Genomic DNA, 17242 nt, shown 5'->3' with positions numbered 1-17242 from the left:
TTTAATGAATGTTTCTAGTTACTCACGTTTCAACTTATTGTGACCGTTCGTGAATTTTTATTGCCTTGTATTTTTTAGTGAACACATTTTCAACTTCACTGCGAGACTATTTTTCTCATATAAAATTTTACACATATGCATTTATATTATATGTATAATACGTTGTTTTACGTACGCACTTGTTGATTAATTTTTAAGATGTGATATTTATTATTATTATTTCCAAGTCCAGAGCTCGATATTACAGAGGTAGAACCTCAAGACCACGAGACCCTCCTTATAGATTCTGAAACATTGTCAACAGAGAAAGAGACCGCGGCAGCCCGTGTCCTGCATCCCCCCCCCAAAGGAGAGCTATTAATTTATGGAAAGTACACTTCAAAGAAGTAAAGGATTAAAATGACAAGCTCTGAACAGTCATGACAATAATACCATTCATCCATGAATTAAATATAAAATAAATGACTCATTGTAACCAGCAAATATTATTGCAAAAGATATTACTAAAGCACCAATACTTCATCTGTCCTGTGAACAATGCATTTTTATCTTTTCTTTAAAAGATTGGATTTTCAATAAAAAAAATTATGCTGGTCCTGACAAATGCACATGTTGGTGGAAAGAGCACCATGCAAATAGGTGACTTTATCACTATGTAAATGGAAGTGGAAGTCTTGAAGAATTACAGTGACAAGACAAAAAGACAAAATTATAATACAAACAATTAATGGAAAATGAAAAATAAATGAGATTACATTATGGCAGTTCCCACGCGTATGAACCAAAAAAAAAAAAAAGAGAAAAAGAAAAATCCAACAAAATTAAAAATATAAGATCACTAGCTCTCATTTCAACCTGTCATCAAAATGAAAATAACTGGCAATTGAAACTAAAACATATATTAAACAATAGGTACTCCCTCTAGATAAAGTTTATTCCGATAGTAATGCTCTGTGAAGAAAGGGTATATCTGTGTGAAAACTCCCACAGTTCCATAAAATGCACCAGGACCTCCCTCAGATCAGTGGAAGACAATTGGCCCTCCGAGCCAATAGTATGGGCTAGCACGACACACCAGCTCAGGCAACATTGTGAATAAATTAAGGGATTGATCTGGACGGGAGAAGGGATGAGTCGGGAAGAGACAGGGAAGGGGAGGGTGGGTTAGGTTGAGGCTAAAGTTCCGTCTCTGTAGAGCTGGTGCTGAGGCAATGCTCTCGACTGGGAGGATGAGGGATGTTGTGGACACTGCCGGAATGACCAGGATGACCATTCGTGTACACAAAGTGACCATGACCCTTGCTATTTTCCTTGCGATTGCTGTGCCAGCCACGAGCGTCTGCTGGAATCGTGTTAGCGAGAGGAGACTGTATCAGACTCGCTACCCGTTCCGATCCGGCTGGCAGGGGTGTGATCTCCACAGGCCGTGTGCCGCGGGACAAGAAGTCTACCTGACAGCCTACATCCTCATGGCCCACGTCCCGCCGACAGGAAGTACACAGGTAGACCCGCGGGATAGCCCGATGTGGTCGGGGTTGGTTTAACACCCGAGCAATAAGAGATGTGGGAATGAGACCTGAGCTGGTCTCTGAGTGTCCTCCATTCATGTCCTTACTCTCTGACCCTGAAATCTTGTTGCCAGTGTTGTGCTGTAGAGAGTAAACCATGGCTGTCGGCGGAAATGTTGCGATGGGAATGCGCATGAGTCGGGGCTCCTCTGGGGGGTTGTTGGCTGCATTCTCTGCAGCCAGAAGCTGTTCCCTTGGCATCAACTGTTTCACTCGCTCTTGAAGATCTAGGGGAAGCTGGAACAGGCACAGAAAAGGCTATGAAATTAAATCACATTCAGAGTGCAATGGGAAAAACAAACAAGTTATGTCAGTTTTTGGATAATTTGAGTTATGATATAGGTCAGAAAGTGTTGACACACCTCTTCTTCCCCATCGAAGCGTCTAGGGAGAAAACCTGATGAGTCGCCCAATATCAGGCCTGGAAAATTTAATTATACTTTAGCAAAATGTGGGCTGTCATGTATTTCATTTTAGCTTTTCTCAAAATCCCCAAAAAGTGATATCCCATGTTTTTCCCTTGCCCCCTTCATATACTATGACTGGTGACAGAAATACTGATTTATTATTTTTTTAAAAACCACACACAAAAATTCACCACCATAAGAATATGATATGTGGTCCCAGATAAAAACCAGTAATGCATGATATCTGGAGAGACTGGTACTGGGAAATAAAGAAAAAGGATCAGCAAACAGTCAGAGATATGCACACCAAAGATGAGGTGTGATTTCAATGGTCAAGCACATTCATTTTCACTTGAATACATGTCACACATTTTCAGAGGAACACAAAAACAACTAAAACAGCTAAAATAAATACCAGCCACATGACAGTATATAACACAGCAGAGAGTGCAAAGCAGGTGTCATGATCTAAAAAGTTCAGACAGGCAGCCAATCCTCTTCTTCACCCAACATTTGTGTACTAATTTTTCTTCCTCTACACAATAACTGAGTTAAAAAATAAACAAAAGACAAAGTTCCATTCCTAATGGTTTACAATGATGTAACACATAAAATATGGTCCACAAATACATAGATACGTACAATGTACAAACGGAAACATAGATATACTAGAAAAATGACATTGCCGTTCTCCACTGTGCAGTGCCCTTTCGTGTCTTGCTCAAAGAAACATCCCAGTGACCACCCACCTTAATGCTGAGTCACCGATGTATGCTTGACATTTGTTGTGTCTGAACTTACTAAATAATTGGCCACTTGAGACCCAAATATCAAAATATCCTGGTCATGAGACTTTAATCTACAAGAGATACTGACACTAGTCGAAAGAAGACTTACAGCCTTGAACACAAAATACCCAAGTATCTGCATGACATACTGATGTTGAACAAGAGGACTTACTGTGTTGAGCCTATGTGACACAAAGTTGGAAGGTTTGCACTGCAACAATTGCACCGCTACATTGCAGTCCTGACGATACCGCTCCTGTATGATGTAGACATGTCTAAACTCAGTGTAATAAGGACACATTCTCATAGCAAAACATACAATGTGCTTAAAAATATCATGGCCATTACTTTGAATGGTGCATAACCCCCCCACCCAGAAAAAGACCAAAGAGACATATTAAGTGAATAAATGTGGTAAAGATCCTTAGCCAAGTGTGCCGGTTCGCTGGAAATTGGATTTCTAGAAAGTCTCTAATCTATCTATTGGTCTGATCCTCTCAGATAAAGTGTTAAATTGAGGGCCGAATGTCATAAAAATCTTTCAAGATTCAAAAGTGCTTCTAACCCATTCCACAATACATATTCTTAACTTTGTTTAGTTTGAGTAAAGAGAAAGACATAGAAATGAAAAACCGTTGTAAAGTGCAGGGAAAAGCAGACGGAAAAAAAAAATAACCACACACAAAAAAACCCCCTTCAAACACCTACTCAAATATTCTAATTCTATGAGCATGTAATTAGAAGAGAACAATAAAAAAAAAAGAAAGAAAAAGAAAGACGAAATGAGAAGTGAAAAAAAAGTACATGAACAAAAGTGAAAAGAAAATTTTTTTTTGTTTTTTCAAAGATGGATAGAAAACAAAACATTTTTAGTCATCAAAAACATTGGTGCAAATCCAAGACTTGCAAACACACAGGCACTAACGCACACCAGGGGCACAACTCACATTATCCTCGTCCAGGTGTGTGATGAGGGTACGTGCATCCACCAGCCGCTGCATCATGGAGGAAAGCTCATGTTGGAGAGACACCTTCTCCGATTCTGCCTGACTCACCTGATGAAAAAGCAACAAATACAGATTTTACACATCAGTTTAATTTTTGAGAAAAAGTATCTCTCACTCTCTACTTGTGTGTGTATGTGTGTGTGTGTGTGTGTGTGTGTGTGTGTGTGTATGTGTGTGTGTGCATGCACGCACACACCAGTGTGTATGTGAGTGTGAGTGTGTGTTTATGAGTGTGGATGTCTGTGAGCATGCATTATCTGAAAGGTCATATCAGGTACAGGCAGTATAAAGTTTTAGCGACACTGCATTTTCTTACAGATGATTCACATAAATTTTTATTTTTTATGCTTCTTTTGGGGGGCACTTCATTAAATACACAATGACACAAAGAAAAATCATCCTGTTACCACTAATCATTTACATCAGGGAAGCTGCCCACGTGGGTAGGAAGCTAAATATATTCAATTTTTAAAAAGTGAAGCACATGGACACAATAATAGCCACTTAGAGATTGGAAAAAGTTGGGTAGGAAAGAGAAACAACAAAAGTGAAAGGAAAAAAGTAGGACCTATCAGGAGTGCCCTACAACCACCCGACTTATTTCATGCTCCGGTAAGAACAACACCAGAAACTAAAGCACAACAGGGACAGGAATGAAGTGGACACTACCACAGGAAATTTAAAAACAAAACAAAAAACCAGCTTCACATAAAAGAGGGGTGTAAAGGTGCAGAAATAGTAGCCTACTTCTTGTTTTGAATTGCCCAGATACCGGAGAAGGGTTTTGACTTTTTAAGAATGTTTAGATATAGAGGCATCAAAACTCATCTGTTCTAAGTCAAGGTGCCCCAGTCTTTGACATAATCTCAGAGTATTATTGTGAATGTAAAGAATCAGATACATGCTCGATCTCTCACCCCAACAATTTTCTTCTCTTCAATAAAACCACCCAGTCAGCTAAAATGGCCTCCAATCCACTGATCTTTATTTGTCCTGTGAATCCTTGAGCCACCTATCTTGGCTCAGCAAGACACCACCCACCTGTCTCAAGAGTTTATCCTCCAGGTCGTGATTTATTTTCTGCATCTTCTTGTGACTCTCCAGCAGCCTGCAGAGAGAGAATATGGCAAGGTATGGCAACAGCACATTATATGTATGATAACATGTATTTATACTTATATTCCAATGTAATATATGTGTTTAGCTATCACACCTCTTTTCTTATACTCAAACTTCATTCATTATTCTTCATATGGAAAATTAGACATACGCTATTGCCCTTATCGTTCAAATGTATCTTCAAAACAATAGAAGTCTCCAACTTTGATGAAAGTGAAAACATAATTCCAGCACAAATGCTTTAAATTAGAAAGAACAAGAGACCTCCATTCATCAACAATCTCAATACCAAAACACTGTTTGATAAATCCAAACAAGTTTCAAGACACAAAACTCTTCTTTGATTCAATATTACATACTTCCAAAAACTAAGTTTTAATAGCATGAACATCTTTTCACACATATGGGAGGCCTACTGACAAAATGACCTTCTTTTTGGATCTTGGCACTGTGGAAATACCTTTCTTACATTTATATGTCGAGCTTGTACAATTTTTAAGCATGAAATAATAAAAGTCATGTTAAACTTGAAGAAAAAAAGTATCAGTTGAAAACCATCTTTTCACACATATGGGAGGCCTACTGACAAAATTACCTTCTTTTTGGATCTTGGCACTGTGGAAATACCTTTCTTACATTTGTATGTCGAGCTTGTACAATTTTTAAGCATGAAATAATAAAAGTTATGTTAAACTTGAAGAAAAAAAGTATCAGTTGAAAACCTATAAATTCCAGCTGTGTTGATTTTCTGCTGATATCTTCATGGACTTCACAATGCCTACATCCTTTGACAAAATTTGCTTAGTTCCAAAAACTGGAAACTCGAATCTAATTCCTCAAAGAGTACTATATCTAACTGACCTCTCGTATCTCTCCCGGAGTCGTGCCAGCTCATCCTTTGTCCGGCTTAAATCAAAATCTGTGTTGCTGCGCATATCACGCAGCTGCTGTTCCAGGCTGCCAATGTGTGAGCCGCTACGCCCCAGCTGGCTGTGCAGCTCAGCTATCTGTTGGTGAAGGTCCAGGCTGCACGCACATCATGGGAGGGAGAGAGAGAGCGAGAGAGAGAGAGAGAACGGTTTTTTGTATTTTTTGGGTAAGAGTTTTAGTACACTTGATACACAAATAGTCATATAAGTGCCCGAGATTAGAGGGATTACAAGAAAGTGACAAATACACACACAAAAAAAGGAGGAGAGATAAGGATGATAGCTGATTGATAGGAAAGAAGGAACCAACCACACCAGAGCATCTGCCAACCATCCACAAAGACTAGAAGGAGTAGAGATAAGGATGATAGGCATCTGATAAGAAAGAAGGAGAAATCACACCAGAGAGAATGGGAAAAGCTTGATAAATACAGATATGTATGAGTTGAGTGACAAGAGACAAATATGAAACAAGCAGGTCGATCAAAATGTAGAAGTAGGTGTCCTGGGATTTACTGATCAGATGTGATTTACTGCAAGTCAGCATGGCAAAGGCTAGATTCTGCCAGGAACAGGATGAAGACAAGATTGACACTGAAAGAAGCAGGAGCAGACCACATTAAGGTGCAAAATGACCACCTGCTTCTGGAACATACTGGATTGTATACATATACTATAACAAGCAAAAACAACAAAAGTCACAAAAGAAACAAAAGGTGCAGACTTCTGGAAACATCCAGACAAGTTGCATCCCCTGAAAGTCATGGTTTAAATGGTTGGAAAAAGATCAAAATGTCAATCGTTCTATCAGCAGTTCTCCACGGTACCATCATAGTTGTCGTTGACAGGGAAGAAAACATAGACATACAAATATGGGAAATTTGGAGTGTATCATATTTTTCATGATGAAAGGGCAAAGCAGTAAGGATAAATACATTTATGTGCACAAAGCATAAATACAAAATGAAAAAAATAGAGCTGGAGTTTTTACTATTTTCTTATTCTCGTTTGCGCTTGGGAAACCTATTTCCACATATAACGGATTGCTGCATGACACTTTCAAAGAGCACTGTTTCTTTTTCGACAGTCTGGAGTCTTGGCAGAGCAAGCTTACAGACCAAAAAAAGCAGCAAAAAAGTAGGTGCTGTATGGTGACCTTAACCATAAATATTTGATCACTTTTCAGTGAATTGAATTAAAAATTGGCTGCCAAGTTGCTGGTGACTTTCCAGAGATACTTCTTTAGTAAATACTTTTTTCATGGCTAGTGCATATGCATAGACTACTTTATTCAGGGAGTTTCCCCAACCCTAACATGGAGAGTTTTGTATTTTTATAGACTTTTTCTTTTTAAGGAGGTGTTTTTCTGCCCATGTAGACACAATTTGGATAAGCTAGGAGGCGGGTTTCTACCTTGCCTGTCAAGGCCAACCCATGCTGCCAGGGATACAGCTTCCAAGAGAAGAGACCGATTACTTTATCTTATCAAGCATGAATCGAACTTGGGTCTTTAGCATGCCATAGTGAAGCACCTATCTTCTACACCACATACAAAAGTGCAAGTTTTATGCGAACAAACATAATTAATGAAATAAGTGATATTATGGGCCCACTACATGTACTTCTTTTGAGGTAAACAAAACCACTAAATTTCTATGGTTGTGCTCTGTCTAAAATACTTTTAGTGCTCTAGCAGGTTGTTCAGATAAAATTCAGAACAGGCAATAACTGTCTGAAACACCATACATCCCTAAACAAAGGTTAGGATTGACAGCTTAGTGCAGTGTCCATGTGGGACTGGCAGCCAAACAGCAACTCATATTTTCCAAGCCTGCCCATAGCATAAAGCACTTTAGAGGAAGTTCTGGATCAACTCTAGGAAAGGAGCCCCAAACTCTATGGGAGCCTTGAGGACCTGCAGCGAACAGCAACCTTCGCACTAGAGACTGGGATATTTATTTAAAGATGAATGAGATAAAGAAGGAGAAGCACTCTAGTCTGGGATTATACTTGCAGCATATAACAACAGGATTTTATTGGGTAAAAGTAATGGAGTATGTCACAGTCAAATGTGTTAACAGGACATGAGAAGTTAAAAAAATAGTCCATGTTAAAATGTTCAGAGGCAGGACAGAAATTGCAACAGCATAGAATAGAGGCTTTAGAAAAACCAGCAAAATGTGAAGCCCACAGTAAATGCTTTGATAGTTCTTTAAAATGTAAAACAATTAGAAAACCTATAGTGCATTTAAGTAAATGTAAAAAAAAAGAACATCTATAAAGAGGATAGACACAAGAAAAAAATTGCACTCACTATCCAAGAAATACATGAATATCTGTCTGAGCTTCACGTATTTGATGTAAAAGTAGTCGAACAAACAAAATAATTTGAGATACGTTTTACCTGTCTAGTTGTACTACAAAAATGCCAGAGTACTAAAGAAAGTAATGAATGAATTTCAATTAACAGTTACAAATCAAGAGATCCTAGGAAGCTATAGCTATAAAATGAAAAGACTCTCATGTATTAAATTTTCAAGATTTACAACGAGTTCAAAAGTAGGAAGCTTATTCACCCACAGGCTGCGTCCATTAAGACAAGCATTCATAGATAAAATCCTCTTGCAGATTTGCATAACCTGAGAGGGACATAACCTCATGACCCATGACTGAAGCAGACCCTCTGGTTTTTACCTTATTATAGGCTTGTTCACAGTGCTAGAACTGAAATATCTAGCATGAAAAAAAAAATTCACATTATAAAGGCATATCAGTTGGAACAAATCTAATGTGTGACCAATAAATATCAACAGGTCACGAAAGTAAATATGAACAGATCAAGAGTTTTCAACATTGATTTTGAACCATAGAAGAGAGTTGTTTCTGAGAACCCATTAAACAGAGATTGAATGTTATAATGGACACATTTCACAAGGAACTGTACATGTCTATAACAAACGTTGAAATGAAGACTGAATAGAAATCATCAGAGCACCCACCAAACAACCACCCCGGATGGACTTAGAAAAAGGGGAAGATTCTCTCGACCAAAACCATTTAAAACATTACTAACAAATCAAGGCAAAGGTTAAAAAAAGTGGAAACTACAAAATCGGCTGTTCAGAATGCAGTCCACAGAGAAAGTCCCTGACTCATGTGCCATATCTGACACCAGAGAACAGGAAAGCATTTCTTCATCCAGCAACAGAATCACAAGATGATACTGCATGCAGAAACAATCTAACCAATGTAGCATCCATACAGCAGTTGCTGAAAAATCAACTCACAAAAAAAATATTGGCCAACAGTATCTTAGTTTCACACAATTGAAAGGGGACAAAAGCAGTTCATAGATATTATTATGAAAGGAAAAAACAAAACAAAACAAATTAGAAAATTCTGAACATTCCCACACCACAAAAACACGTTTGATTGGCATGCTTTTCACATAATCAATGTAAAAGGCAATTCAATTAGAAATCTAGTGAATCAATGTAAAAGGCAATTCAATTAGACATCTAGAGCTTACATTTCATACCTTGGAAAAAACAAAACATTAACTTTGGGAAGATCCTAGGACTGCCCATTGCAATTTAATAGATAGAATTCATAGCAACAGCTAAGACAGAGACATTAACTCAGTGCTTGGAGAGACCACAGCAAAGCTAAACGATGCTGTTGCTCCGCTGGCAAGTACTTGCCACAAACACATTCGTCATATTACATGTATTATCATATTGCCGATATAAATCTGATTACTGAAAAAGGCAATAAACTTGTGCAATGAAAGAAATGAGTGCAATACATTTATTTGGTGTGCAGAGCTGCAAAAAATAAGACATGTTTATCAAGTGAGTTCTGCATGGGATCAGAGAGTAACAGAGCTGACACTAATGGCAACAATGCCAAGACACTACACTAGAGGATTTTCCAGTGATAACTTCCGTGAACACTGAGAAAAAATAGCTCCAGTCCAAGATCCAGTTTCAAATTTGACTTGACCATTTGTGGAACAAGTGCCCTCCAGCTTCCAGAAATAGATAAAACAGGGAGGGCACAGTAAATGCACAAAGAGAGAGAGAGAGAGAGAGAGAGAGAGAGAGAGAGAGAGAGAGAGAGAGAGAGTGAGAGAGAGCAAGAAATAAAGAGAGAGCAGGACAGACTATCAGACAAAGATAGGACAGGTGGGAGAGTAAAGGTGGAAAAAGGCAAGGTATAGAAAAGAACAAAGGAACAGCTGGCAAATGTTACTACTTATAACTCAATTAGCAGAAATACTTGTCCCTAACAAAATAACCCAACTCTCTCAACATCACAGCACCACATTCCATACATAGGGCTACATCAAATTACTTCAAGCCAGCAAATAATCAGTTAACTTTATATGGTCACATGTAGTAACAAAGACAGGATAAGAATAAAGCAGAGATTAATCCCTTGGCAAAACAGCTGTGCACATCAAGCTATCGCTACAACTTGCTCTAAAATTCTGATTGTTACATACATACTACAAGCTGTAATATGAAAAAGGAAAGCACCCATTAATGTGACTTTCTCTCACCTTGTGCCTTTTGAGCTGAAGACAGGAAACAAGTTCTTACATGATACAATTTCAAAGAAAATCTTTTCAGATATAATCACTCATTACTTTTGAATTCTTATCATTTGTTCAATGAGTAATAAGAAAAAAACATGTATATGTATATATATAATATAGCTGCATTATATAATACATATATATAGATTAATATGTGAGGTAGCATGGTGAAATCATGTGCTCGTCAAAATAATGAAATCAAAGAAATCAGCAATTTTTTTGGCCGGTGGGCAAATTTTTTTCCAAGTCTTATTTTTGGCTCAACACCTTTCATGTCCATTAAAAACACATTTTGTGTGGATTTCACTGAAAAACATTGATTAAAAACACACAAAAATGTAATTTTTCATATTCCAAGGACTCTCAGGTTATGTAAGTTACCAAACTTTGGCGGCCATTTTCTCGCTAGTTTTACCTCTAAAACCAGACGACCCTGACGCCCTTCAATCGCAAATATTTCGACTTCTATTTAACGTAGATGGATATTTTTGCATCCAAAGAAAGGGAAATGAACAGGCTTTAACTCTTTGAACCCCATCGGACGCCGGCGGTAATAACCCTGTTCCCCATCGGACTCTGGGAGCGTCCAGTACTAGTGACAACTGTTTCGTTTTATTTAGTGCTAGTTTTTGCTTCTTTTTCGGAACTATTCCCGAACAAAGTTTTTTTTGGTAATGACTGAGCCTTTGTTACCGTTTTTAGAAGTTGGAGGCAAGCTTTTTGGGTTATAATGAGACATTGTGCACCAGGTTTTGGTGACTGTAGAATAAAATATTTAAACTCCGGGAAACTGTGGAAAAAACTCAGGACTTAAAGAGTTAAGATGATACCGATAATCCCATAATCCCACATGCCCAAAAATTGACGAGCGCCTGATTCCACTGCGTCGTGTCACATATAAAGACTGACCCTCGGGGCTCTAATGGTCTAGAGGTATGGGGTTCACTTTTCATTCAATAGGTCTCCGATTTGAAACCTGACAGTGAAGGAAAATTTTCTTCTCTAAAAATATTCTCCTTTCATCTCTTTTCTTGCTCTCCGATCATGTTCTGTCATCTGCTTACGTGGCCACTTCCTGCCTCATCCCCCCCCCCTCCTCTGAGCTCCTGATTCTTTCTGCTGCTTTTCTACAGCTACTCCTTCGCTCCTTCTCACTGCTGTCTTTCAGCCACACCCCTGGTCTCAGGGTAGTAAGATCTACCACTTAGCCTTCTCCGATAATGGCAAAAAAATCTCGGAGGTCTTGTGTACAATTTGTGCACGTTAAAGATCCCTCGGTGGTCCTAAATTCGATAAGAGTCTGCTGTGGTCGGCATCCAGGCAAAATTAAAAAATAGTTCCTACCAAACAGCAAATGCTTAATGTATCCCATGTGCTCATATGACTTTATGCAGTTGCGAGCGCTGTAAAACAATTACCCCCCCCCCCCAAAAAAAGAGAAAAAAGATAAACCTATACGTCTTTTGGAAAGCTCAGTGCAGAACCTACCCACAGGAATGGACAGCAAGAAAAGAGGGAAAAGCACATTTAACAAGACAATAATCTCTGTATCTGGTGGTTATATTTCTCTTTTCTTTTTTAACAAAACTTCTTTAAATTCAGTAAAATATAAATCATTTTCATAAATCAGACAAAAGTGTTCACCTGACCCTTTTTTGTCAGTTATTAGTATCTTTTCCATTGAAATTTTCCACTGTCTCCAACTACCACATTTCTGTTCCTTTCATTTCATTTCTCTTGTCCATTAATTTTTAAATGTACTTGAACATCCACTATTCACATGTTTTTCTACATCTCGAGTGGATGTTTTCACGTAATGTTTTCCAGAGTTTGAATTTATTTCTCACACAAAAAAGAAAAGCTCTCTCAATTCTTGATTTGTATTTACAGATTTATTTTAAACTATGTTGGTTCTTTTGACTTTTTAATTTCTGAATTTATCTGTTTTTTACACAAGACAGGTACATGGTCACAATCACAGCAGACTCCAAATTTCAACCTTGTCAAATTCAAAGTCAAAAGAAGCATTTCAAGTTCTTGTTTTCACTATGGAAAAGCACTAACATGATAAAAACATCTTAAAATATGATTGTGTCTTCAGGAAAAAACAATGATCAAAGTAAGCATACAAATGATTAGATAAGTCTTGTGGAAATTACATAAAGTTATGATGTATGAAAATTTAGTATGGCACCAGTGCAATAGAAGTTCCTGTTACTGAAACCGCAAACACAATCAACTTAAATGTCAGCTATACTTAGATCAAAATGGCAGTTTATAGCAAAAGACAGATGATTTGTTTCAAGGTTTCATGTGTAGCATATTGTTACCTTCCTTATTAGCTCCTTGAACGGTTAAGATCTCTAAAGAAAATATAATGGCGGTGAAAAGCAAGGATCAAAGTATATTTGCGAAAGAACAGGCAATTAAAAATCTTTATTCCAGTCTAAGAGACCTTCGAAACGGCAAAGATTAACATCTGATAAGCGTGAGCAGGTTTTTTTTTTAGATAAAGGATATTTCTCAAGCAAACTTGAGCATATTTTCAAAAGAAAAAGGGTTCAACATAATGATCATGTGAGGAAGTAGAAACTGTCAGATGTAGCTGCACTCATGAGGGTATGGAATGTACACAAACAAACATGAAACTTGAATGGGGTCAACAAATTCACATACAGGCAAAAAGGAAAATTCTACTTTTACTTTTAGCCAAGACAGGTGATAAAGTTACATGTATGTAAATGTGAAGAGAAACAGTTAAAAAAAACCCCCATAATAAATATATATTCAATTGATTTGTGTATCTTTAAAAATTTTCTTTCCATAAGTTCAAAATGGACAAGAACAGGACACATAAAGCCAAAGGAAAAAGATGCAACATTTTTGTACATGATATGTCTTTCAAATAGCAAATAAACTGTTCAATCGTTATAGCATACCAAAAACATACACATTCTAAAAAATATAAATTTTGAAAACATCGAAATTAAGAGGAATACCAACAAAAAAACCCCAAACAAACAAAAAACGAAACTGCACAAGCACAGCCCTTACACAACACGACAACGATACTGAGCTACACCAAAATGTTCAGTGCAAATATAACTCAAGGTCAATCATACAAGAGCAAATGTGCAGGGAAAGAAAATGACAACTTACTATGATGTGGTGCTACTGCCGCAGCTGTCACATCTACAGCCACATTCCTGGGAAGAAAAATGATTACATTATTCATTATTCTATTACCAGACTATTTTTTAAAATCTTTGGAACTACAAAAGAGCCCAGCCTCACTGCTTCACAAGAACTCTTTAACCCCAGAGGCAATGATGAAAACAAAAAGAAAAGTAAAGGGGCATTAAAAAATTATTTAGGGCCTATTTAAGAATAGTTGAACAAAGATCTCTGCACAGTGTGCTTCTACCTATTGTGTCAGTTTGCCTGTACTGTCACAGGCAATGATGTAAACAACAAAATTTTCTCTATATCACTCTTATAATTTAATTGTAGTTGACTAAACATAAACCATAAGTTTCTAACTCTCCATACCATAAAAACAACCTCTGTAAACCTCCAGTTGTAAAGACTATTCAAGAAAACTATAAGCTTGCCATGTTAATACAGTCAAGGTACCACAATTAGTTGAGGGACCATCTTGACACAACATATAGTATAGAAGTTCTTTGGTAATAGACATGGAAAGAGCTATGGCTGGTTTTTACCTCTAAGATGTGTTTGATCCCCATTTGCAACGACCTCTGACAGGACAAGTAACTCTGAGAAAAACTATTTCTTTTAACTATACAATATGCACACATATATGCACCAACAATTTTCCCCTGCAGTTGCCTCCACCTTATAACCTAAATGCTTAGGCTTTAAAAAAATCATATAATTTAAGAAATCTTAATCAGAGACAAGAGATATTTAGGAAAAGTCATAGATATCATCAGCGTCATTCCACTCTAGTGCCTAATCATATTTTAAAAGTTTTGTGAAACAGAGCGCCACATATATCAGAATCATGACAAGGGCACTCATTGTTTTTCAATTAAAAATTACGAAGGACAAAACAAAATAAAACAGGATCATTTTAAGATGTTCGTTGATTTCTTTACTCGAACCCCCCCCCCCCAAGCTTTCCTGGAACTCTTAAAAATTGATCTAGGTGATTGTGGAATGACGCTGACAATGTGTATATAATAGTGTGAAAGACAAAAATCTTAATATCATCTTTAAGTTTTTAAAGTTCTAAGAGTTAAATGAAACTATGAATGTTTAACTTCAGAAAATAACAAGTTTTTACAATTTAATTTAATATAATATTTTACCTTGCATACAGTTGGTGTCATGGTGGCAATGTGGCCACAATCTTCTACACGAAGTCCTTTGCTTTCCAGCATTCAGAGACAAGCAGGTATTCTTGCCATCATTCAACCTTGTCCTTCGATAGAAACATTTGAATAATCCATTAAAAATGTTCCACTTTTGTCCAAGAGGAACCATATATTTAAACTCAATGCTCGTCAATACTAAACAAACATTAAAAGACATGATAAGATGCCACCTATATGTAGAGGAGGTTACAATTCTAGGTTGATCTTTGAATGAAACATTTGTTATGGAGGTATAAAAGTAGACGGGACAGTTTAAGGACTTCTGTAACAAGCGACCACCCCAATAAACACTAATACTAATAAAGAAGAGATCTAACCCAAACCCTGACCCAACCCCTATCCTTACCCCAAACCCTAACCCTCTATTGACTATTTTACTGTGTTTCATAGTGGTTGTTCACGGAAATCTTCCTGAAGGGACAGTATGGCAGACTAAGAAGATGAAATGCTCTTTCCCCCTTCCTTCCTCTCAGTTATCTATTATCAGTTGTCAGTCATCGACACTAGATTACTGTAAGTAATTTAGAGGTCCCAATTTCCTAAACAAAAGTGTCATTCACTAACAAGTAGTAGTCAGCAGTTGACCATTGAGATGTCCATTGATTAAGGTTGACAGTTTGGTAATTGTTTAGAGGCTACTTTCTGCGTTTAATTCCAGGGGAAGACTTCTGTAGCCGTAACAAGCGACCACTCTGAACTCTATGATACTATACTCAATGGCCATCACAATCAGTACGGCAGGCCTAGTCCTAAGCCAGTATATTGATAGGTAGCAAATGACGAAATCGGGCGCCGTGGTTCACATATTATTAACTCTTCCAGCGCAAAGTTTTGAATATAATCCAGTGAGTAGGGGATGCATAGAGTTTCGTCTAGATCTAATCTAGATTAGATCAAACATCTAGGTGTGGCCGGAATTAAATGCGAGAAAGTAAACAATTGCTGACAGTTTTATTCTTATCTTCCTAAATTAGTAGTCAGTAATTCACAGTTCAACTGTTGGCTGCTCCACCAATCCATAATTGATGAATGTCTAAGTCTAAGTCTAGATCTCTACTCTAGCAGTAGACGTAGAATCCAGTGTTAATCTTCGTCTAGGACAATGATGACACCAATGACAATGGGTTAGTAGACCTTGACAATATAGATCTAGTAGTTAAAGTTAGCAAGAGTTATGTCGTCATATCATTGACATTATTGAATATGAATTGTCCCTGTATTAATTTGTCATTGTATAGTTGTGTACGATTATCACAATGATGAATTGATGAATGATACTCAGAATTACGAACATTTTTTTCCATCGATCTCGATTTCACATTCGAAAGAAAAAAGTGATGAGAAAAAAGACAGACATAGAATCTAGATATAGTGAATCTATAGTAATAAATAAGACAATTTTAGTAAATAAGACAGTGTAAGAAGTTCAAATAGAGCTACCTAAATTTTCGGCACCGACCATGTATGTTACGTCTCCTGCTGAAGCATTTTGTTTATGTTGATGCGGACGCGTTTACACTTCCGGAGAATTGTACACATCACGAATTAAAAAAGTGTTCTGACTGAAACGAAATAAAAAATCGAAAGACTAAAATATAAAAAAGACAAGTCAATCGAAACAATAACAAAATAATGAAGGATTTGTACTTGGTAAAAAAAAACCCCAAAACTGAATCAAGGAATAACGTCGAAGATGAGCCACTCGCTTGCTGAATGGTTTTAAGCCCTAGTACTAATTATTACTGAGAATAATTGTAAGTACGGTAAGTCAAACTTCCCAAAAAAAATAATAAATGTCAATTCAGGTCGTCATGCTTTTCCAAAACGCTGTGCTTTTCTACCCCCCCCCCACCCAAAAAAAGAAAACAATACATAAATAAATAAATCTAAAAACTAACAACAATTCACCCTTTCGATTACGTCGCGTGCAGTATTTAAAAAGCGCCAATAATCAAACACAAAGTCAAAAACACTTGCACATGACCCCACAAAGCGAGAGACAAAATATTTCTAGGATACTACCAGAGACAATGTAACTTACTGTCTCTGGTGTATTACTTATTGATATTATCTTTTATTGCACCCGCTATAATCTTCTCTCTCCTGTTTGTACATCATTTCATTTATCTTAACGCAGGACCTGCAGCATGGAGCAAAACAAATTCACTCCCTCGTCTATCACAATTCTGCGTGCGCTTACGCACCTATGTACGCAGGTACAGACACTCATACATGAGCGCACAAACTCCCAATACCGCACGTATGTTAATAACCACGTATGTTCACACAGACAAGCATGAGAGATTAAGTTGTAGCGAAATGTTAAATGGGCGAAGTGTAGGCTATTCATGTAGCCCTCCCTGGGCTAATATAAAAGAACGATTGAATGTGCTAGCCTGCGCGGGCATAATACAAGTACATATAATAATA

The 17242-nt window shown here is 37.3% G+C and overlaps 1 protein-coding gene across 3 annotated transcripts; it reads right to left on the bottom strand.

Annotated features, from left to right (window-relative positions):
* Positions 1 to 542: 542 nt before the first annotated feature.
* LOC101854193 lies at positions 543 to 16432 on the bottom strand. 3 transcript variants are annotated; one of them, XM_035971867.1, is made up of 9 exons: positions 16272 to 16432; positions 14747 to 14859; positions 13575 to 13621; positions 10380 to 10394; positions 5751 to 5915; positions 4812 to 4878; positions 3711 to 3818; positions 2936 to 3019; positions 543 to 1805 (listed from the first exon to the last, which is right to left on the bottom strand). In XM_035971867.1, the coding sequence occupies exons 2-9, from the start codon at positions 14816 to 14818 to the stop codon at positions 1176 to 1178; spliced, it is 1188 nt and encodes a 395-aa protein (XP_035827760.1). In that variant the 5' UTR covers positions 14819 to 14859; positions 16272 to 16432; the 3' UTR covers positions 543 to 1175. The 3 variants fall into 3 exon arrangements, with proteins under 3 accessions (XP_035827760.1, XP_012942399.1, XP_035827761.1); XM_013086945.2 differs by having other exon boundaries at positions 16253 to 16431; XM_035971868.1 differs by lacking the exon at positions 10380 to 10394 and having other exon boundaries at positions 16253 to 16428.
* Between the last annotated feature and the right edge of the window lie 810 nt (positions 16433 to 17242).

The sequence above is a fragment of the Aplysia californica genome, unplaced genomic scaffold (assembly GCF_000002075.1).
Source record: "Aplysia californica isolate F4 #8 unplaced genomic scaffold, AplCal3.0 scaffold00524, whole genome shotgun sequence".
Classification (NCBI taxonomy): Eukaryota; Metazoa; Mollusca; class Gastropoda; order Aplysiida; family Aplysiidae; genus Aplysia; species Aplysia californica.
This window is presented reverse-complemented; position numbering and strand designations above follow the sequence as displayed.